Source organism: Lithobates pipiens, unplaced genomic scaffold (genome assembly GCF_037356315.1).
Source record: "Lithobates pipiens isolate NorthernLeopardFrog02 unplaced genomic scaffold, aLitPip1_a1.2 Scaffold_13, whole genome shotgun sequence".
Taxonomy (NCBI): domain Eukaryota; kingdom Metazoa; phylum Chordata; class Amphibia; order Anura; family Ranidae; genus Lithobates; species Lithobates pipiens.
Window position 1 is genome coordinate 12,044,111 of NW_027507718.1, and position 25,008 is coordinate 12,069,118.

Sequence of the window (25,008 nt, forward strand, 5' to 3'; positions counted from 1 at the left end):
AAGTAGACTAGAATTTAGTGGAACCAATTGCCTTCAGAAGTCACCTAATTAGTAAATAGAGTCCACCTGTGTGTAATTTAATCTCAGTATAAATACAGCTGTTCAGTGAAGCCTTCAGAGGTTTGTTCGAGAACCTTAGTGAACAAACAGCATAATGAAGGCAAAGTAACTCACCAGACAGGTCAGGGATAAAGTTGTGGATGTGTTTAAAGCAGGGTTAGGTTATAAAAAAATACCCCATGCTTTGAACATCTCACAGAGCACTGTTCAATCCATCATCTGAAAATGGAAAGAGTATGGCATACAACTGCAAACCTACCAAGATATGGCCGTTCACCTAAACTGACAGGCTGGGCAAGGAGAGCATTAATCAGAAAAGCAGCCAAGAGGCCCATAGTAACTCTGGAGGAGCTGCAGAGATCCACAGCTCAGGTGGGAGAATCTGTCCACAGGACAACTATTAGTGGTGCACTCCACAAATATGGCCTTTATGGAAGAGTGACAAGAAGAAAGCCATTGTTGAAAGAAAGCCATAAGAAGGCCCGTTTGCGAGAAGCCATGTGGGCAGCACAGCAAATATGTGGAAGAAGGTGCTCTGTTCAGATGAGACCAAAATTAAACTTTTTGGCCTAAAAGCAAAACCCTATGTGTGGCAGAAAACAAATACTGCACATCACCCTGAACACACCACCCCCACCGTAAAACATGGAAGTGGCAACATCATGTTGTGAGGATGCTTTTCTTTAGCAGGGACAGGGAAGCTGGTCAGAGTTAATGGGAAGATGGATGGAGCCAAATACAGGGCAATCATAGAAGAAAACCTGTTAGCCCTTGTTCACACGGTCGGAGATTTCGGCGGAATGTGTCCGATCGGACCGTTTTGTCGGATATTCCGACTGTGTGTGGTCTACATCGGACTGTTTCCGTCGGAGTATCCAACGGACCAAGTTTTCCAACTTGTTGGTAAAATTTTCTGACAAAATGCTCCGATCGGACATACTCCGATCATGTGTAGAGAATTCCGATCGGACAAAGTGCCACGCATGCTCAGATCAAATTCCTACACCAAAGCTATTGGCTACTAGCGTGAACGTAGTCCCGTCGTAACGAAATAACGTCATCACGTCTGATTTTCCGACAACTTTGTCCGACCGTGTGTATGCAACAGTTTCGGACAAAATCCGACGGACAGAATCCGACGGATTTTGTTGTTGGAATCTCCGACCGTCTGTACAAGGGCTTAGAGTATGCAAGACATGCAAGACATGAGACTGGGATTGAGGTTCACGTTCCAGCAGGACAAAGACCCTAAACTTACAGCCAGAGCTACAATGGAATGGTTTAGCTCAAAGCATATTCATGTGTTAGAATGGCCCAGTCAAAGTCCAGATCTAAATCCAATTGAGAATCTCTGGCAAGACTTGCAAATTGCTGTTCACAGACGCTCTCCATCCAGTCTGACAGAGCTTGAGCTATTTTGCAAAGAAGAATGAGCAAAAATGTCACTCTCTCTAGATGTGCAAAGCTTGTGGGAGACATACCCAAAAAGACTTAAGCCTTGTACACACGGTCGGAGAATCCGTCGGAATGTGTCCTATCGGACCGTGTCGTCGGCTAATCCGACTGTGTGTGGTATGCATCGGACTGATTCCGTCCGAATATCCGTCGGACTCAATTTTCCAACATGTTGGAAATATTTCCCGACCAACTGGTTCGATCGGACATACTCCGATCATGTGTAGCGAATTTTGATCGGACCAAGTGCCACGCATGCTCAGATCAAATTCTTACATCAAAGCTATTGGCTACTAGCCTGAATGTAGTCCCATCGTAACAAAATTACGTCATCACGTTCTGAAAGATCGGATTTTTCGACAACTTAGTCCGACCGTGTGTATGCAACAGTTTCGGACACAATCTGTCAGACTAAATCTGACGGACAAAATCCGACGGATTTGGTTGGCAGAATCTCCGACCGTGTGTACAGGGACTTACAGCTGTAATTGCAGCAATAGGTGGTTCTACAAAGTATTGACTGGGGGCTGAATACAAATGCACACCACACCTTTCAGATATTTATTTGTAAAAAAAAAAATGAAAACCATTTATTTTCTTTACACTTCACAATTATGTGCCACTTTGTGTTGGTCTACATAAAATGCCAATTAAATACATTTAAGTTTTTGGTTGTAATATGGAAAAATGTGGAAAATTTCAAGGGCTATGAATGATATTTCAAGTCACTGTATATAAACATGTCTCATTCCACAATGGTTACCGCCTGAGGAGATTTCACAGTTCTGTCATGGGCTCACTCAGGGTAAAGACTTCTTCAAAACCATGTCCATCTGGTGCATTACATATCTCCAAACTTTTTCAAAGGTGACCTGGTTGGTGGGCTGCAGATCCACTGGTTTCATGATGACAATTGTTTTTTTTTGTTTTTTTTCTTACAGAAGTCTGGTGTTATCTTTCTGTCACATATTGGGACTCTTTATTGGACCAATTTGGCACAGTTTATGATAAAATACTTTTTTCACATATGTTTTATATTGCACAGAATTAGTGCGCACATTTTATAAGAAATATGTATTCACATTTCTGCTGGATTATTTTTGCACATTATATGAGAAAGATATCTATTAATGTATTTGTATTCCATTTTTGTTTGCACAACTATATGTTTTGTGTATTCAATATATATTAGATGGAGCGCTTCACTATATTTCATCTATATATGTACAAAAAAGAAGCCTGTTCACCCACACCTTTCAGCTGCGAAAGAATTTCACTAAACATTTGACAATGAGAAACTCGGTTATCTGGGTTACTGAACATGATTGCAATTTGGTTCTTAAAAAAGACTGATTAATGGTCCACAGCATCCCATCAGGTTAAAATTTTCAGTGACCCAATTGTTATTTTACACTGCAGTTTGAATTTGGTTGCTTTGACAACATACTAATGAATTCAGTTTTTTTATCCAGTATTTTAATAAATAATGCCTAAATTTACCTTAATGGCTAATCTATATTTTTATTGAGTGTTTTCATCAGTTACCCTAGTGTTTCTGGCAGTATTATAATACTCTTTATGAGTTTGCCCTACTGTAAACCTGGGGACATTACAACAGAGTGAATGACTGTGTTGATCCTCTGCTAATAATGATTTTCTTTGGAAATATTTGCGGTCTTGTTTGCTCGATCTTTGATTCAATGAAATAATTTGTTACAGATGAAAGAACATCATTTGTCTAGTTTGGCTATACAGAAAAACCTTGGTTTGAGAGTCACTTGGTTTGAGAGCAATTTTTAAGACAAGCACAATTTTAAATACATTTTTAATTAATATACAAGCGATGACTTGATATACAAGTAGCGTCATTTTACAACTGAGTAAAAAAGAGAGGCACCTCTAAGTGTAGCAATATGGTTACATTTAAACAGGCACATCTAAGTATACAGGCATCCGTGTTAAAGTTGTCCAAATAGACCGTCCGCCACACCGCCATCAATGTCATCCCTTCCATACTGCACTCCATGAGCGGTTCAAGCTCTGCTCTCAGATCGCTCTACTACAGGGTAGTCTTGCCAGTCACGATTGCAGACTGACATTGGTGAGAGCCGGTGGTGCAGGGGATGGTCTATGTGGACAGTTTTACTCCAGATGCTTGCATACTTATATGTGCCCCTTTTAATCATCGCTATAGCTTTTGCGCAAACCAATCAATCAATAATGTTGCGATTTATTTATTTTTTTTACCAAAAAAATGTAGCATACATATCGACCTAAACCTGGGGGAAAAATATTTAATTTTTTTCAAAATAGACGCTCTTTTTTTGTTTATAGCGCAAAAATTAAAAACTGCAGGGGTGATCAAATACCACCGAATGAAAGCTCTATTTGTGGGGAAAAAAAGGACATCAATTTTTTTGGGTGCAACATTGCATGACTGCGCAATTGTCAGTTAAATGGACGCAGTGCCGTATCGCAAAAAATGCCCTAGTCAGGAAAGGGGTAAATCAGTCCGGGGGTGAAGTGGTTAAGAAGACTTTCCTAATATCTTTTCACTATGTTTAGTTACCTATTTCGACTGGCTCAAACACACCTTGGGAACCGTACCCAGACCCCAAGGGGCTGTCCTGTAATGTATACTTTGGGCACTGGATCCTGCATTCAGCACTCACGTTGTCATGTAGTGCAAGTGTACTTGATTGCAGGGTGCCATGGTCTAGGACCACAGGTGCAAGGCTGTGGTCCATTCCTATGGCACCCAGATGTTGAAGACTTCTCTGAGGGTATATCCACCATGATGGGGCCAGTGTCGTACACAAAGTAGGACAGGTTTTTCCTATCCCCCTTTTACAGACCAGTTCCTGGCTTACACGTCTTGATGACTCTGTTGTATACACTACATCCTTATCCTACAAGACATACATACTAATTTCACTGTAATATGTTACGTTATTATAGTGGTTCAAATTTGGCGTTTTTTTCCCCCACATCCCAGCCGGAAGTTCCTTTCTGGCTACTGATGTAACGCTTATAAGATTCTTGGCTGTGCACTCCTGGCTACCATTTTCTGCTGACAACACAAGTTGATAATTTGCCACATAACCTGTTGCTTTACTGGGTAATGAAACAGCCACGGGGACTCAGTTAGCTCCTGGGCCACTGTGACTCCCTCATAGTGGACACAGTGAACTCTCTTAATATACATCCATTTTGTAAGTACCTCACAGGGGAAGACCCTCATTTAGCAGTGGAGAATCACAGTCACTTGGGAGTGAAATCGCATGTGACAAACACCGGTGTGTCTGCTGCATGCCCAGAGAAAACTCCCAGTTTCTCTTAGGTTACTAGTGGTAGCGCCGGAGCAAAGTCTAATACTGACACCGCTGCAACCTCATAACTCCAGCTCTCTTACAGACATTCTACATCGACGTGTTTGGCTAAGGCTAAATTCACAGCCACTATGTCTGCTTTATTCCAGAAGCTTTTGCCACTTCTAGAATCAGAAGGGGCTATGAACTGCAAGCTCTCTTCTGCCTCATCTTCCCTTGATTATAATTATATCCAAATAATAGGATTGCCTGACATACTCCCTGCAACACAAACCAAGGGTAAATTTGAGGGAGATTTCTCTCCTCAACTATTTACTTCCTTACCCTCTCACCGTATGTTGGTGACTGTGGGTTCATTGATTGAGGCAGTGCATACTAGTCTTGCATACTAATCTCTGGATAGATAGGCCTAATGCTACACGGCCCCTGTATATTTAAAAATGCTGTTAGAAGAAGGCCTTCTGTACTTGTATAAATTTATTTTTTTGTTGAGACTTTATTGTCACTATCTGTTGCCCCTAATGATTTTTTTTTTCTTTACTGGTTTCTTTAATGTTTCCTAATCCCTTCTACTCAAGGAGGTTAGTTACACAATCTCGCACCCAGAGGTGCAACACTGTTCTTGCAATGATATGACCTCCCTGGCTTAGCCCTCAGGCCTTGTCCTGAGCCCTAACACGCCCTTTCCCATCTCTCCCATGGCGGCAGTTCACCAATTTGCCTGTTATGGGGGTAAGGTGTTTAGCCTGCCCTTCCCTGCCTAGATCTTGGCATTGGTGCGGGGTGATTTATTGCAAAATAGTATTAGGAACGGTAGCAATCTCCCTGTTCCCAGGGTTTCTTAGGGTGTTCCACTTCCCCTCTACCTATGGTTCATAGCAGCTGCGGCACCTGATTGCCGTGATCAGCCAGACTTCTTAGCCTATGGATGCACAACAGCCTGGGAAGGCAATTTCCTAATACCCTTACCACCCAGATATTCCATAAGGTAGCACATTCCATCCTTTCATTGGGTGCCGCCTTTTACATCCTCATTCAGGCAGGTTGATTCCCCTACTCTGTAATCTTTTGGTAAAACAGCTCCACCTAGCAGGCTAATAGAAAACTTCCTGAATCACCTATTCATCCATCATGCTTTACATAACTTGAACTGGCCATATTTATGGCATTTCAATTAAAATTGTGTAGGTTCTGGTCAACCTTATACACCCTGTTCCTGTCTCCTGATACTTTTCATTCCTTGTGCAACCTTCTACTACAGAGGGCTCATTTTGGTCACCCACTGGGACTCTTACAGAACCCTGTGGCCATCCCAAGCTAAATCCTTTTAACCAGCCCCGGAAGATTTTACCCCCTTTCTGACCAGAGCACTTTTTACAATTTGGAACTGCATCGCTTTAACTGGTAATTGTGCAGTAATGCAATGCTGTACCCAAACAAAATGTGCATCCTTTTTTCACACAAATAGAGCTTTCTTTTGGTGGTATTTGATCACCTTTGCAGTTTTTATTTTTTGCGCTATAAACAAATAAAGAGCGACAATTTTGAAAAAAAAATATTGTTTAGTTTTTGCTATAATATCCCCAAAAATGTTTTAAAAAAAACAAATTTCTTCATCAGTTTGGGCCAATATATATTCTTCTACATATTTTTGGTCAAAAAAATCACAATAAGCGTACATTGATTGGTTTGCACAAAAGTTATAGCGTCTACAAACTATGGGAAAGATTTATGGCATTTATATGGCATTTTTTTTTTTTTTACTAGTAATGGTGGCAACCTGCGATTTTTAGCCTTACTGCAACATTGTGGCAGACAGATTAGACACTTTTGACACATTTTTGGGACCATTGACATTTATATAGCAAACTGCTATAAAAATGCACGGATTACTGTATAGGGTTGAATATATTTTTATTATATGCAAGATAAAATAAAAACAGACAAGGAAACAGGTAACAACAGTATATATTACAATTACGGATTACTGTATAAATGTCGCTGGTAAGGAAGAGCTTAAAACTAGGGAGCGATCAAGGTGTTTAGGTTAAATGTTTTCCCTAGTTAGTGTTTGTTACTGTATGGGGATGTTACTGACTGGGGGAGGAAACATATTGCTGTTCCTACTTAGTAGGAACAAACAATCTGTCTCTTCTCCTTTGACAGAACAGGCATTTGTGTGTTTACACACACAAATGCCCGTTCTGGCTCGGTCGGTGGCTCTTTAAGGAGACGACGTACCCATACGTAGTTTTGTGCACCTGTGAGCCGGTCAGAAAGTGGTTAAAAAGAGGAATTCCCTTTTGGGGGGACCCTCATAAGTTCCAGTCCTCCTGTTTCCATCAGCGGTAAACTTCCTTGGACTCCTCTTTCACTTTTGTTCTCCATACCTCCACAATGTTTCTTGTTGTTCCTAAATTTTTCGGACACAACATTTCCCATTGGAAGGTATAACAATATTTATACCTGCCCTTACCTCCAGGAATGAGTCTCTCCTTTCCTTCCTGAGCTGATATCCCTGTTAAAATCGAGTTCTGGGATCTATAGAGCCCCAAAGTTTGCACTCCACAGTCTAAGTTCTGTTCCATGTTTCACTTGAACCAGTGGTTGCCAGGTGGCCGTTAAAACTTCACTATTGCTCCTGCAGTGTGGTGTTTGTACTGTTAACAATTTGTTTTGGGGCATTTACCTTTTTTCCTGGGAGCCTGTTGCTGCTATATAGCTGTATTATTAAATTATTTCTTGGGGCATTGCCACGGGGAGGTCAAGCTCTGGGTCTCCATGGAATTGAAAGACTCTCAGGGTACTGCTTTGAGTTTTCCTTGGATATCTTCCCACATACCTAGAGAGCTGTGTGTGCATCCTACCTTAGGCAGTATTCTACAGGTCGCACAGGAAACGTGCCGAAACTCTTCAATTTTTCCACTTCCCTCGTCTATGATTCCCATCTCAGGCAATATCAAATTCACTCCGAGACTTCATGGCGGGCAATTTCGTCATCTTAAAGCTCAGGGCTATACTCACCTGACAGATTTCCTTACGTCAACAAGGACCTTGATTTCCTTCGACCTAGCCCATCTTATTGACCCTCCTTTGGACTTTTGGGGTGGCTTTCAACTGCGCTATTTTCTCCGACTTTGTTTCTGTACCCCAGGTATCTTTTGCCTGCTCACATGTTTTACAATAAATATGAGAGAAATATTGATGGACCTCTAAATTCCATATCTTGAAGTAAAGTACAGGACACATGCCCTGCCCCTCTATACTCTGCAATCTCTTTATTGTTTGCTAATAAAACTGGAGCCTTGTGGAGTGAACAGGGTTATATGGGGACACTTGGGCGTGGAACCAGCAAAGCTTTTGCCAGCTTACAATAACCCTGAAGGTAGCGGCATTTAACCCATGGCCTACAAATGGATAACTGTGTCCTATACTGTACTTAAATATATAGAATTTACAGGCCACATACCCTCTTTCTTCCCTTATTTATCTATACATAATTTGTCTGAATACACATTTTGAAGCTGAGTGAGGGTCCCTCTGAGGCCTGTGCTTTGTCAGTTCCCTGAGCTATTAATATGCATACCGTCCTTCAGTTTGTAAATAACAATTAATACAAAGCCATTTAGTTTTTTAAAACCCAAATTTGGTCTCTCCCACTTGCCCAAGATATATTTTATGCTGTGTTTTTTTTTTTATAATACTTTCCTTTATAGTTGTCTTCTGGCTGGTCACATGACATGCAGGGTCCTCTTCCTCTTGTCCACTTGTCCCCTTCTGGACCAGTTTAATTGATGCAGAGAGCAGCATTTATTACATTATGTCATAGCCACTACCCTCATCATTGCATGCGAGTGGAAGGCGTTGTGATGGGGTAGGCCATGACTACCTGTACTCACAGGATGCAGATTGAGTAGCGACGATAAAATTAAATGGTTAGCCATGACTTCCATAGAGATGTCTTAATTTCTGATCCACATGGCAAGATCCATCTGAAGTGTGGATGCTGTAGACAACAGCTCCACTTTTTCTTCTTTTACTATTCAGGCCAATTATCTATGATATCACTTGTGTATGTCACAGCAGAGGTTACATTTTCATGGGTACATTTCTTTTTTGCAGCAAATTATTAAAGAGAGACAGCAGGTTGTCTTTGACTTCTGGAATTTATGAAACACACTGTGAATTTTAAAATACATTATTTTGATAAAAATATGTTTGCATCTGTATATAGAAATACCTAAATGTACACAATTGTATTACTGATATTATCTGTTACTGTTTTCTATTTTTCCAGACTCTTCCTAAAGTTCTGAGCCAGATTGCTCCAGCATTTTGCATGAACAGCTGTAGTTTTGTGGTTGAGAAATCCAAGGAATCTACAGCCCGTGTAGTGGTGTGGAGAGAGCTGGGCGTCCAGAGAAGTTACACAATGGAAAGCACACTGTGTGGCTGTGACCAGGGAAAGTACAAGGTAAGGGGTAGTGTGAATAGAAGTGTTGCCAGTTGACCTGCCTATTTGGCTAGTGTATTGTTCACTACAATGATCTTACATGATGTTGTGACCACCATGTTTCACAGTGGGGATGGTGTGTTCAGGGTTATGTACAGTGTTAGTTTTCCACCACACATAGCGATTTGCTTTTAGGCAAAAAGTTAAACTTTGGTCTCATCTGACTAGAGCACCTTCTTCCACATGTTTGCTTTGGCCCCCACATGGCTTCTTGCAAACTGCAAACTTGCCACTCTTCCATAAAGGCCAGATTTGCGGAGTGCACAACTAATAGTTGTCCTATGGACAGATTCTCCCACCTGAGCTGTGGATCTCTGCAGCTCCTCCAGAGTTACTATGAGCCTCTTGTCTGCTTTTCTGATTAATGCTCTCCTTGCCTGGCCTGTCAGTTTAGGTGGAGGGCCATGCCTTGTTAGCTTTTCAGTTGTGCCATACTCTTTCCATTTTTGGATAATGGGTTGAACAGTGCTCCGTGAGATGTTCAAAGCTTGGCATATTTTTTTTATAACCTAACCCTGCTTTAAACTTCTCCACAACTTTATCCCTGACCTATGTGGTATGTTCTTTGGTCTTTGTGATGCTGTTTCTTTACTAAGGTTCTCTAACAAACCTCTGAGGGTTTCACAGAACAGCTGTATTTATACTGAGATTAAATTACACACAGATGGACTCTATTTACTAATTAGGTGACTTATGAAGGCAATTGGTTCTACTAGATTGTAGTTAGGGTTATTATAGTAAATGGGGCTGAATACAAATGCACGCCACACTTTTCAGATATTTATTTGTAAAAAAAATTGAAAACTATTTTCCACTTTAGAATTATGTGCCACTTTGTGTTGGTCTATCACATAAAATCCCAATAAAATACATTTACTGTACGTTTTTTTTGCTTTAACATGACATCAATGTGGAAAATTTCAAGGAGTATGAATACCTTTTCAAGGCACTGTAATTCTTTTGAGGCAGGGGTGGGAAACATGCAACCTTCCAAGCATGCCAGTCAAGAAAGCCTGTCTCCACAAACAGAGTAGTTGCTATCTATGACTCGGGAACTCCCATTCTGGCTTCTCTGTGGGGTTCTTAGGTGGGTATAGGGAATCGGAAAGTGCAAGAAGAGGAGTCTGCGAAAAAAAAGCCTGTCAGTGGTCCGATCAGCAGGGGTGTCCAGAGGGGTTTGTCTAAGCCCTTGTACACACGGTCGGAGAATCCGTCAGAATGTGTCCTATCGGACCGTGTTGTCGGATAATCCGACTGTGTGTGGTATGCATCGGACTGATTCCGTCGGAATATCCGTCGGACCCAATTTTCCAACTTGATGGAAATATTTTCCGACCAACTGGTTCGATCGGACATACTCCGATCATGTGTAGAGAATTTCGATCGGACCGAGTGCCACGCATGCTCAGATCAAATTCCTACATCAAAGCTATTGGCTACTAGTCTGAACATAGTCCCATCGTAACGAAATTCCGTCATCACATTCTGAATGATCGGATTTTTCGACAACTTAGTCCGACCGTGTGTATGCAACAGTTTCGGACAAGATCCAACGGACAAAATCCGACGGATTTTGTTGGCAGAATGTCCGACCGTGTGTACAAGGGCTAAGAATGGGTAGGAGGTGTCTGATTTATTAAAAAAACTTTTATTCGCCAAGGCTTTAAATTGCCACTTTCTCAGTTCATGGTGATAAAAATGTCAGTATCTACAAACTGTACATTGGAATCTCATATATTGGAAACACATTCTATTAAAGATTTCGAATTTAGCTTTCTTATCTTTTGAGGTACCTAAAGGATTTAAATAGCTGGTGACTACATTTAAGCTCATGTATGGTCTTTAACCTTATGAAGTCTTTGATTGCACCAATGCTTGTTCATTTGGGAGAATTTCTTATCTTATGTAGGGAATACCTTTGAGCTTTAAATCTTTGTTTGCATGGAATAATTTATTGGGCACTGTTCTTGTCCAGAAGTACCAAGGTTTTAATTATTACATTGCACAGGACTCCCTATGAGGTTTCCACGGGTGTCACAATGCAAACATTGTCTTTCACTTGTTATTTTCACCACTGTAGAAACTGGAGACAGTTTAGCCATTGAGGGTTAGGGCACAAAGAGGTCACCAACACTGATTCATTGTGTTTTCTAGGTGTGTATATGCTAACTGTATGAAGAAGCAGATATTTCATGCCAACAATATTTTTACAACTTGGGAATTTCTCTGTATTTATAGTAATTTGTAAAAAAATAGATGACTTTTAGAGCAGATGACTTTGGATTCTATAAATCCTAATGTGTCTAACATTCCCTATGTGAAAAATTGCCCTTAAGCCTGAGTCAGTTCAAACCAGATGCAGTTCTGTGCGCTTTCTTTCTGCACAAAATGCATGCACAGTGTTTTCCATGTATTCCAATGGCTCTAGTTCACACCAAAACAAAAAAGGAAGGCGCACTGACCTAGTGTATTACCATAAAAAGAGCTTTATTAAAAACAGAACAAATAGCAAAATGGCTACTCACAAACGAGTAAAATCAATACAATTGGATCCATCACACTGAACATCGACACATCCTCAACAAAAGCGGCTAACGCATTTCGGGGGTGACCCCCGCTTATTTTGGCTCTGAAGAAAGGGGGTCACCCCTTTGTTGAAGTATTTGCCAATTCATCTGACATCTGATCTGTCGGATTTGTCGATGTTCGGTGCGATGGATTCAATTGTATTGATTTTGCCTTTGATCAATACTCGTTTGTGAGTAGCCATTTTGCTATTTGTTCTGTTTTTAATAAAGCTCTTTTTATGGTAATGCATTAGGTCAGCGCGCCTTCCTTTTTTGTTTTGTTTTTCTCCAGTATCTGAACACCCAATGTTCTAAAGGAGGGCTGCAAGACCTTTTGACACTACCATCCTAAACTGTTGGTATCACACTTCAAAGACCAAGACACCAGAGCGCAGGAGAAGTTGTTGTTCTAGTTCACACCAAGCAGTCAGTTTCCAGTCAGTTTCTGCATCGGAAACTGACCAGAACCTGACTGTGTGGTTGTGAAATAGAGCCATTGAAATACATGGAAAACACTGTGCATGCATTTTGTGCAGAAAAAAGCGCGCAGAACTGCATCTGGTGTGAACTGGCCCTTTTTTAGTGCGAAAAATAAGCGCACGGAACTGCATCTGGTGTGAACTGGCAAGGGTAACTTAATATGCTTTAACCACTTCCGGACCAGCTCACGCCAATATACATCAGCACTTTGAAGAGGGATATCATTGTTATAGCAGCAGCTAGCTACCATAACCCTGGTATCCTCTTCTTCAGTGAGCGGTTCGGTTTTGGTTAAAAGTGGTCTCTGCAGTGGATTTGCTACAAGATCACTTTTATCAGCGGCGGGAAAGGGCCCTTCCACTCTGCGGTTCCCTCCACCTCTTACCAGAGCCGTTGTAGCTGCGGAGGCAATTGGGTCCTCTTCCTGGCTTGCTATGGAGAGTGAGGGGAAGATGACCCCCACCCGCCTCCATACCATTGCAGGGCGGAAGCAACGTCAAAATGTCACTTCCGTCCATAGCTCTTAAAGTAACATTTTTTTATTTTTTTTTTAAATTACAGTTCATTTTTTTTTATTGCAGTTTAGTGTAAATATGATATCTGGGGTCCTTTTGACCCCATATGTCACATTTAAGAGGTCCTGTCATGCTTTTTTTCTATTACAAGGGATGTTTGTAATAGGAATAAAAGTGACACCATTTTTTTTTTTTTTAAAGAACGGTGTAAAAATAAAAAAATAAAAAGTAAAATAAATAAGAAAAAAACTTTTTTAAATGCGCCCCATCCCGCCGTGCTCGCCTGCAGAAGCGAACGCATACGTGAGCAGCGCCCACATATGAAAATTATGTTCAAACCACACATGTGAGGTATCGCCATGATCGGTAGACGAGAGCAATATTTCTAGCCCTAGACCTTCTCTGTAACTTCGCCCGCTCATGTCGCCATTCCACGAGCGGGCGCAATTTTGAAGTGTGATGTTGGATATCAATTTACTTGGCGTAAGATTATCTTTCACAATATAAAAAAAAATTGGGCTAACTTTACTGTTGTCTTATTTTTTTGTGTATTTTTTCCAAAAAAGTGCGCCTGTAAGACCACTGTGCAAATACAATGTGACAGAAAGTATTACAATGACCACCATTTTATTCTCTAGGGTGTTAGAAAAAGAATATAATGTTTGGGGGTTCTAAGTAATTTTCTAGCAAAAAAAAATGTTTTTAACTTATAAGCACCAACTCTCAAAAAGAGGCTCAGTCCTTAAGTGGTGTGCTCCTTTGGGAGCTTCCATTGCTATCTTATTTTTAAAGTTTAACCACTTCCCACCCACCATATAGCAGAATGACAGCCGGAAAGTGGTTAAGTTATCCTGACTGGCCGTTCTATGATGTCCAGCAGAATAAGTCGCGATCGCGGGCAGCGCGGTGATCGTTGGGGGGATGTGTCAGTCTTTTATTATTATACCCCTTGTAATTATAATAGTAGGACCCCGAGTTGGGGGGTGGGACAATGCGGACGTGTTTCCCATCAATTGCACCTCCACAATTGGGAAAATCCCAAAGGGTGGCAAAGTGGGAGGCCACCATCTGCCATTCCTGTGGCGTTGAAGGAAACTGTGGAGTCAAACAAGAAAAAAAAATAGTCATTTTGCGCATCAACATTGCAAACAGATTAGACACAAACATTTTTGGCCAAGATCAGTATAACATTTTTGGAAATGAGTATTTAAAGCGATAAGGTCCCCTTATCAGATTCCTCACCCCATTGCAAAAAATTAAGGGGGGGGGGGGATGTTTTGGACAGGTAGCCCTCTCCACTTCATTGAGAGCTAAGTGCATAAATAATGTGTGATACTTTGGCCAGCCCCTCCTTACTTATACTATTGGCAGCCCACTAGACAGGTAAGAAGTGTCATAATACAAAAAATAAACAATGAACAAATGGAAGCACATTTTTACATTCTGCTATTACCTAGCAAGATAATAGGATAAAAAAAAAAACTTTAAACAGTAGAATTTGAAAGTATTGAGGCAGGCCCTTGCACTACATGCTTTGGTGAATGCATCCATAAATCTGACCACAAAAGAGGTAGGTATAGTGTGTATTGGTATTGTGTTTGGCAAAGTCAGCAGATAGAGGATTGCTATCAGCTGACCTAGCAGTTGGGGGAGAGGCGTTCCTAAGGAGTTTGGCCCACCAAAAAAAAAAAAAAAACCTCTGGCACTCTGCATGAATTTGTCACGTACCTAGTAGGCGTGCCCGGAATTCAGGAAGCGGCCCCTCGTAGCCCCTGGCTAAAGAACCCCTGGAGATGGTAACAGAAGCTCAACAGTTCAGGGGGCACAAGTGCCTGGTGGGTAGATGCTGGTCCGGATGGGCAGCAGGACACCAACAGCGAGCAGATGAAGCTGAAGACAAGAGACTGGTGTAGGCAGGCACAAGTGGTAGACTGGCTGGCAGACGGACGTCAGCGGGTACAGCAGTCACAGGATATCCAACCAGGTAGGTAGGAACAGCAGAGTCGGGTACAGGCCGGGTCAGCAGGTAGCGGTCAACGTGGTACAAGAGGGATGAGGCAGAGGCATAGTCAGACAAGCAGGAGGTCGTAGGCAGGCAGCAACGGATCAGGGTCAAGGTCAAGCCGGGTAACAGGAACTAAGGTAGCAGATACAGGTATAGGGTAGTAGGATCTCCGAACGCGCTGTAGACTGGTCAGCACGAGTGGAAGGGAGCAAGTGCCTTAAGAAGACTGTAGGGCGCCAAACGGTCGCACGATGAGTCAGCGTGCGCGAGTGGACGTGCGCCCGTTCATGCCCCCACGTGCACGCGTGCGTTCGTTCAAGGCGACGCGAGTGCGTCCGATCGCTCTAGCGCGCGTTAACGGAGCACGACGGGTCCTTGACAACAAACTTCTGTGGGTAAGTCTCTCGTGCGCAAACGAGACGCCAGGACGATCGTGACACTGCCCCCCCCCAAAGGGCAGCCTCCGGATGCCCAACCGAGCCATCTTACTCGGATGGGAGTTCTTAAAAGCACGGATGAGTCTTTTAGCGTGAATATTAGATTCTGGCTCCCAAGAATTCTCCTCCGGGCCGTACCCCTTCCACTTGACCAGAAATTGGGTCTGGTTTCGCCTTTTCCTGCAATCCAGTATGGATTCGATCTCAAATTCAATTTCTCCATTGATCATCACGGGTTCTGGAGGGCCGGTCATCCTGTCAACGAAGGGGTCCGGGACTGCGGGTTTGAGTAGTGACACGTGAAAGACTGGATGGATCCGGAAGGACTCGGGAAGCTTAAGTTCGAAAGCCACGTTATTCAGTTTCCTTTTGATCGGAAAGGGGCCCACAAATTTCGGACCCAACTTCTTAGAGGGGCAGGACAATCTGAGGTTCAAGGTAGACAACCAGACCTGGTCCCCAATCTTGAGATCCAGCTCCCCCCTCCTTTTCCTGTCAAAAACTTCCTTGTTGTGCTCTTGGGACTTGGTCAGGGTCTCTTGTAGAAGCTTGTTGTTTGATTCAAGGAAGTTAAGACGATCCTGTACTGCTGGTACCGAACATTCAGGGAAGGTGCCAGGCAAGAACACTGGGTGGAAGCCGAAGTTCGCGTAGAAGGGGGACTGTTTGGTGGCAGAGTGGACCGTGTTGTTGTAGGCGAATTCGGCCATAGGCAGGAGAGAGGCCCAGTCGTCCTGGGAGAAGGAGGAGAAACAACGGAGGTACTGCTCCAGGGTCTGGTTCGTCCTCTCAGTCTGGCCGTTGGTCTGTGGATGGTAGGCTGAGGACAGACAAAGATCGATCTTTAAGGCTCCGCAGAGCGCTCTCCAAAATCTCGAGGTGAATTGCACCCCCCTGTCTGATGTGATGTTAACGGGAATGCCGTGGAGTCTTACGATTTCTTTGATAAAGGTGTTGGCTGTCTCTGTAGCTGAGGGAGTGCCCTTCATGGGCAGGAAGTGAGCCATTTTGGTAAGTCTATCGACTATAACGAAAATCGTAGAATAGTTCTCTGACGGGGGGAGTTGAACGATGAAATCCATGGAGATCATCCTCCATGGTCTATCAGGAACAGGCAGCGGTCTTAGCAGGCCCCAGGCTCTTGACTTGCTGCCTTTGCTTCGGGTGCAGATGACACAGGTTTCCACGTACCTCTTACAGTCGTCCTTCATGCGAGGCCACCAGAATGTGCGTTGGAGTAGTTCCAGAGTCTTGAATACCCCAAAGTGGCCGGCCAGTGGGTGATCGTGACAGGCGGCCAGGACTGGGGTCCGAACTTCTTGGGGAACAAAGATCTGATTCCCATGCCACAAAAGGTCATTGCTGGAGGACAACGGGATACCGGGTGGAGGTGTTAGGCCTACGGAAGCCTGCTTAATTTGGGATAGCACATCCCCCTGGAGCAGAAGGAAGTTCCCCGTAGAGAGGATAGTATCTGTGGATGGCGAGCTCTCCGATTGGTTGTACATGCGGGAGAGAGCATCTGGTTTGGTATTCTTGGATCCGGGACGGTAGGTAATGTGAAATGAAAATCTGGAGAAGAAGAGTGCCCACCTGGCTTGACGGGGCCTCAATCTCTTTGCGGTTTTCAGGTACTCCAAATTTTTGTGGTCCGTATAGACCAGGATCAGGTGGGTGGCTCCCTCCAGCAGGTAGCGCCACTCTTCGAGTGCGGATTTTATCGCCAGTAACTCACGATCCCCGACGTCGTAGTTTCTCTCCGCCTCCGACAACTTACGGGAAAAAAAGGCAACTGGGTGGAGTAAGGACTTGGCCCCCTGCCTCTGGGAAAGTATCGCTCCTACTGCAATCTCCGAAGCGTCGACCTCGAGGATGTATGGTAGAGCAGGATTGGGATGTTTCAGGACAGAAGCGGATATAAACAAATCTTTTAAGGTTTTGAAGGCCTCTTGTGCTTCGGGAGTCCAATGAAACTTCCGAGACTGCTTCGTTAGTCCGGTGATGGGGGCGATAATTGCAGAGAAGCCCTTAATGAACTTGCGGTAGAAGTTCGCAAACCCCACAAATCGCTGAACTCCTTTCTTATCGGAGGGGGCAGGCCAGTCCTGAATTGCGGAGATTTTCTGGGGATCCATCTCAATTCCCTTTACCGAGATAATCAGGCCGAGGAACTGGATGCTCGATTGTTCAAAAACACATTTATCGGGCTTAGCGTATAGACCGTGAAGACGGAGACGGGTCAGGACCTTTTTAACGTGTACCCGGTGATCTGTTAGAGAGGGGGAGAAAATCAGAATGTCATCAAGGTAGACAATTACAAACAGGTCAAGGTAATCTCTAAAAATGTCATTGACAAAGTGCTGGAACGTGGCAGGAGCGTTACACAGCCCCGAACGGCATCACTCGGTATTCAAAGTGCCCGAAACGGGTACGAAAGGCAGTCTTCCACTCGTCCCCTTTCCTAATGCGGACGAGGTTGTAAGCCCCCCGAAGATCCAGCTTAGAGAATATTTTAGCAGAACCTAGTCTCTGAAACAGTTCGGGAACCAATGGCAAAGGGTAGCGGTTCTTGATCGTGATTTTGTTCAACGCCCGATAGTCCACACATGGGCGTAGAGAGTGGTCTTTTTTTTTCCACAAAGAAAATCCCCGCACCAGCTGGGGAAGTAGAGGGTCGGATAAATCCCTTTTCAAGATTTTCATCCAAGTAGGTTTTCAGAGTGCTAAGTTCAGATTCAGACAGAGGGAAAATTCTTCCAAAGGGAATCTCGGCCCCCGGGAGTAGTTCGATAGGGCAGTCATAGGTCCTATGAGGTGGTAGGGTTTCAGCCCCTTTTTTACTGAACACGTCTAGGAAGTCGTGGTATTCTCTAGGCACAGCTTGCCGGGTGTCATCATCTGCTTCCAAACAGAGGAGGGCCGGAGAGTCCCCGTTAATTGCTGGATAGCAATGCTGGAGGCAGTAGTCCGAAGGGAATTCAATCTTTCCGGTGGCCCAGTTGATACGTGGATTATGTGCCTTCAACCAAGGCATGCCTAGAATGATTGGGAACAGGGGAGATTTGATGACGTCTAGGCACAGAAATTCTTGGTGAGTCCCGGCGATGACAGCAGAGAGGGGACTAGTCTCCTGAGTCACCGGTCCTGATTCTAGAGCGGACCCATCGGCCAGGTATACTGAGAGTCCCTTCTCTCTCGGTCTAAGGGGAATCTTGTTCTTCAGGGCAAAGGATACGTCCATAAACCCACTGCATGCCCCCGAATCAATAACTGCGTGGGTTGAAATAGTCCTTCCTGGAAGCTGCAAAAGAACAGGAACAGCCAGGTGAGAGGAGTTTTCAGACAGCACTGACGAAGGAACAGGTGGAACAGGTAGGCACTTACGTATCTTGGCTGGGCAGGAGCGAACAAAGTGTCCTGATTCTCCACAGTACATACAGAGGTTGTTGACCCGGCGTCGTTGGCGTTCCTCTGGGGTCAGTGATGGACGGAGTAGCCCTACCTGCATCGGTTCTGGGGGATCCAGCGTGGCTGTGGCAGGAACTGAAGGAGCTGGGTGAGCGGAACTAGGTACCCGTGGCAACATCCAGACAGGGCGTGCGGCTGAAGAGGAACGTTCTTGGCGGCGTTCCCTCAAGCGCCTATCAATCTGAACGGAAATGTCTATCAGGCCCTCCAGGGTTTCGGGGATGCCAACACGTGCCAACTCATCCTTCAAAGGCTCGGACAGGCCCATGCGGAACTGATATCGCAGGGCGGCGTTATTCCAGTCCGTGTCAGCGCTCCATCGACGGAACTCCGACACGTAGTCCTCCACAGGCCTGCGACCTTGCTGCAGAACGTGTAGGGCTGCCTCTGCGGTTGCTGCAAGTTGGGGATCCTCATAGAGTCTTGACATTGCCATAAAAAAGGTGTCTAAAGTGTCTAAGGATGGATCCTTGCGTTCCAGTAGGCGATGTGCCCAGGCTTGGGGTTCGCTCGTTAGGAGGGAGATAACGAACCCCACCTTGGTCGCCTCGAGGGAGAAGGTCCTCGGTTGCAGGGCGAAGTAGAGCTCACAAGAGTTACGGAAGGCTCTAAACTTGTTCCGGTCACCAGTGAACCGCTCGGGGGTTGGTACTCTGGGCTCAGGTGGCATCATCACCACTGAAGGCGGGGTGTGGCCCCCTGGAACAACGGGCGGAGAAGCAGATAGTGCTTGGACTTGCTCTTCCAGTCTGCCGTAGCCTTCCTGTAGGCTCTTTACTGCCTGGGTAAGGCCGGCCAAATGGCGGCACAGTTCGTCCATGGGGGAGGCTCCCTGCGCAGGCTCGGACATGGCTGACCAGTACTGTCACGTACCTAGTAGGCGAGCCCGGAATGCAGGAAGCGGCCCCTCGTAGCCCCTGGCTAAAGAACCCCTGGAGATGGTAACAGAAGCTCAACAGTTCAGGGGGCACAAGTGCCTGGCGGGTAGATGCTGGTCCGGATGGGCAGCAGGACACCAACAGCGAGCAGATGAAGCTGAAGACAAGAGACTGGTGTAGGCAGGCACAAGTGGTAGACTGGCTGGCAGACGGACGTCAGCGGGTACAGCAGTCACAGGATATCCAACCAGGTAGGTAGGAACAGCAGAGTCGGGTACAGGCCGGGTCAGCAGGTAGCGGTCAACGTGGTACAAGAGGGATGAGGCAGAGGCGTAGTCAGACAAGCAGGAGGTCGTAGGCAGGCAGCAACGGATCAGGGTCAAGATCAAGCCGGGTAACAGGAACTAAGGTAGCAGATACAGGTATAGGGTAGTAGGATCTCCGAACGCGCTGTAGACTGGTCAGCACGAGTGGAAGGGAGCAAGTGCCTTAAGAAGACTGTAGGGCGCCAAACGGTCGCACGACGAGTCAGCGTGCGCGAGTGGACGTGCGCCCGTTCATGCCCCCACGTGCACGCGTGCGTTCGTTCAAGGCGACGCGAGTGCGTCCGATCGCTCTAGCGCGCGTTAACGGAGCACGACGGGTCCTTGACAACAAACTTCTGTGGGTAAGTCTCTCGTGCGCAAACGAGACGCCAGGACGATCGTGACAGAATTTAAGGACACACATAACATTTGTACACATTTTAGGGGAAAGCACTACTATGGAGCTGACAAAATACATTACTAAGTGACTAGGCTGTAGGTGTATGGGCCCAGAAGAGCATTCTGTGGAGGTTAGTGAAGGCAAATATGCATGAAGGACAAAAAAGGAACTTCCAGCATGCATGAGGACAAAGCATATTGCAGCATATTCCAATCATGGTAATTAGGGAATGATGAAAGAAATACAATACATTAACAAACATTAAATACATAGAATGTGATAGTATTACAGTAGTATAACCAGAGCTAAAGTCCTCCTTGCATCAGATAAATACTAAAACAGCGCTAAAACGAAAATAAAAATAGGAAAAAAATTGATGGTAATAAAACCATAGGGCAATGGCAAACACCATGGCCAACAGTCTTTATGTAGCAGATGGATATGCGGACAGTTCAGATAATTCAGTCACTTTTCCCTTAGCGTGCACCTTCCACCAGAGTAAGAATGCAATTATCCACCTCGTGAAGCACACACCCCTCTGGGGTTCAAACTCACCAGATGCCGCTAGAAATAGAGATTGAGGTGGCGCTGAGTGGGTGACCCATAGGCCATAGTTATACCTCATTTATCTACATAGAATGTGATGTTAAAGGAGAAAACTTACCTTCATATAGTCCTTCTGCAGGACCTGAATGATGGCAGAACAGGTCTCTGGAATAATTATCCCCAGAGCCTGGGGGGAGATGCCTGTCGAGAACTTGAGGTCCTGAAGACTTCTCCCTGTCGCCAAGTACCACAACGTGGCAACTAGCCTCTGCTCCGGAGCAAAGCCAACAGACGGAGAAAAGGGGGGTCCGTAATCGGGAGATAATTCCTGAAATCATCAGGATTATTCTCCCGGATCTCACGAAGCAAAGGCATGTGCGAGAATTGGTCACGATGGAGCAACCAATTCTTGCTCCATGAACTCCTCCTCGCCCTGTTCATGGACTGGGCTTGTGTCAAAGCTAAAAGCCCAACACCAAACCCCTGCAGAGCACGAAGGCCTGAAAGAATGAACTGAAAAGCAAAAACGAGCGGACAATAAGCACTGAAAATCAAAGCGTACTATATAAATATAGGCCGCAATGACAAACAAATGCAAACTGACTACACGCACTGATAAGCAGATACGCACTAACAAGCACAAACTGTAGAGCAGTAAAGTTCTGAAGCACAAGTCTGAAAAGCGCAAATCTTCTCTAACCAAACTTCTACTAACACACTATAAACACAAGATCAGCAGAAGGAGCCCACAGGGTGCTGCACGTGGTGCTGAACCTGCCTTTTATAGTCCTGTCATACGTGGTTTACATCACTGTGTTCTTGACGATCGGAAATTCGACAACTTTATCCGACCATGTGTAGGCAACACCAGTTTCGGACAAAATCCGTTGGAAAAAATCGGAATGGCCGACCGTGTGTACAAGGGCTTTCTTTTCCCACAGTTAAGCCATAACCCACACAGAAAGCACTCCCTAGGAGCACACTTCGATTTCCCCTGATTTATTCATAATGAGCTAGTATGCTATGCATATGCCTTGCAAGGTCTATTTTTTATTTTGGCTTTACTTTCTCTTTAAGAATATGTAAACAGTTTAATGTCCATAGTCTGGGCACAGGCACACTTGAAAAACTGTTTATCGGACATAGTAACATTTAAAGAAAGAAATCAAATATGTATACTGATAGAGGGGGGGGGGGGTAAGATGTAATTAGGGCTGATCAAGCTGCTAAATAATGAGAATATTGTTGGCTTACAAACACCTGCTTATCCAGCGACCAAAAGTCTTTCAGCAGTGAGGGATTCAAGAGTTCAGCTTGGAGCTTTCTAGGTGTTGCAAAAATAGAAAGAACAGGCAATCCCTGCCTTGTACCTGTATAATAGAAATGCTTCTGATCTGCATCGTTAAGTTTGATTCGGTCTCTTTATCAAGCAAGCCTGATGAAGATACCTGCGCATTCTCAAAAAGCTTGCAGTTTTATGCCGCGTACACATGATTGGACATTCCGACAACAAAATCCTGGATTTATTTCCGAATGATGTTGGCTCAAACTTGTCTTGCATACACACGGTCACACAAATGTTGTTGGAAATTCAGAACGTCAAGAACGCGGTGACTTACAACACGTATGACGATCCGAGAAAAATGAAGTTCAATGGCCAGTGCGGCTCTTCTGCTTGATTCCGAGCATGCGTGGAATTTTGTGCGTTGGAATTATCTACACACGCTTGGAATTTACGACAACGTATTTTGTTGTCGGAAAATTCGAGAACCAGCTCTCAAATTTTGTTTGTCCAATGGAGCCTACACACGGTTGGAATTTCTGACAACAAGCTCACCTCGAACATTTGTTGTCGGAAATTCCGACTGTGTGTACTCTTCTTTGACATTAAAACCTATCTCTTGATTTTTTTGGATCTGGTAAAAACTAGCATTTTACAACCCTTGGCTGCTATCATTAGAAGTGATAGCTTTTATTTGGTTAGCCTGAAAAGCTACCACTAGAGGGCCCTAGTTATTTGCTTCATAATGAAGTGTGTTTATTTTGTTGCATATCATTTTTTATTTATTTATTGGAAGGGTTTAAGATTTGCGCTCTTTACTGTATTTTTTTTTTACTAAGTCTTTACCTCTCTAAGAGCTTTCAGTCTAATGTCCTTGTGACAATCAAACACACTTTTTTTAAGCCAGAACAATCTGTTTTAATACATTTTATATTTGATAGCTTATTTTGACTGCTTTACACTGTACTTTCACAGATTTAATGGAAAAAAGTGTGCATAGCAGGGATTCTGTAAACCTATACATCTCTGTTTTATGCCCATAGAAACCCCCTGTTGACAATATCACCCAGTACATTACTGCAGCTACTCAGACACACAAAGGTTTATGTTACACATTGTATACAACTATTGTATATCCTCATAATTGCTAAGTGGTTTTAGATGTGACAGAGACAAATTATGATCTTACTAGTGAATTGGTTCTAGATCATCCTTTATGTAGTAATCTGATTGATTGACCCTGATTGTATTCTGATACCAAGCCTCATAAATCATTAGGTTGTCTATGACCACAGGTTCAGTCTGCTACATCACAACACCCAGTACATTTAATATATATATATATATATATATATATATATATATATATACTGTATTTATATATATATACTGTATTTATATATTTTTTTTAACAGTGCACCTTGGGCAAAAAAACTTTTATACATAGAATACTTAAGCTATATGTAGACGTTTTTTTTTCTCTTTAGCAGTGTTTTAGTGTTAGCCTGGGTTCACACTCGTGCGATCCTTCACATCGCATGTGATTCGGAGCCGCACTGCAGGTACAGTTGTATGGCTGAACTCACATCGAATTTGCACAGAAACAGGTGCAGGGACTTGTTTTTCCCCGCACTAGAATCGGATTGCATGGGTGTTCTCACCTGTGGGATTTGATTCCTGTGCGAGTTCGCACTGTGATCTGTGAACCGATCTGGGGGTGTCATTAACAATGTATTCACACCCGCAGCAGTTCAAAGAAGGCAGTGTGAACTGTCTGCCGGAGAGAAACAATGCGGGAATTGGCACTGTAATCATGCTGGTTCCCACATCGCACTAGTCTGAACCTAGGCTAAATCTTATATTATAACTACCTGAGATAAAGTGTAACGCTCTCTTCATTTCTAATAAACTTTAACCATTTGCCTACTAGGCACTTAAACTCCCTTCATAACCAGACCAATTTTCAGCTTTCAGTGCTCTCACATTTTGAATGCCAATTAGTCATGTAACACTGTACCCATATGACATTTTTGTCCTTTTTTTCACACAAATAGAGCTCTCTTTTGGTGACATTTGATCACACACTGTTTATTTTTTATTTTTTGTGCTATAAATAAAAAAAGGCCAACATTTTTTGTAAAAGAAAATGCATTTCTTTATCATACATCATGGGACACAGAGTCTAAGTAATTACTTAATGGGTTATGGGCCACCTTCAGGTGTTGACACTGGTATACCCAATCAAGGAAGTTCACTCCCTATATAACCCCTCCTCCTTCCAGGAGCACATCAGTTTGCCAGTGTCTAAGGTGTTGGTCTCTAGTGAAGATGTGCTCTGAGGAGCTCCAGGAGGGATCCATGCTAGATTTAAAAAAAACACAATCGGATCCATCCACGCTACTGAGGCCACAGGATGGTACCCGGGCCTCTCATAGAAGAACGAGATTTTGCCTGTAATGCTTCTCTTTGAGGGCTGGACCCTAGGAACCAGGACTCTTTTTAGTCTTGCTATATTACCTAAAGTTGTTCCTAAATGGTGCTATCCAGGTCCAAATGAGTGGAACCATATTTAAAGGGACTCGGTCTTTGAAGGTTTACTAACGCAGCCCGCCATGATGGGTGAAATTTGGATCTGTCTATTTAAAGCAGCAGTATCCTGCAGTGAGGATAAGGTAAGAGAAGAAGCTTAGGAACTGTAAAAAGTTCACCTATGCCTTTTCTTCTATATATTTTAAACATTGTAATGCCTTAAAACTCCTCTAGAGGGA

At 43.9% G+C, this 25,008-nt stretch overlaps 1 protein-coding gene across 3 annotated transcripts in view; it reads left to right on the forward strand.

The window, feature by feature from the left end:
* AGTPBP1 (ATP/GTP binding carboxypeptidase 1) overlaps positions 1 to 25,008 on the forward strand; it is a 257,622-nt gene that overhangs the window by 190,584 nt on the left and 42,030 nt on the right. For all 3 annotated transcript variants that reach the window (XM_077474842.1, XM_077474844.1, XM_077474843.1), the window contains one exon: positions 9,142 to 9,318. In XM_077474842.1, coding sequence (XP_077330968.1) covers positions 9,142 to 9,318 — 177 coding nt within the window. The remainder of the gene's footprint in view (positions 1 to 9,141; positions 9,319 to 25,008) is intronic.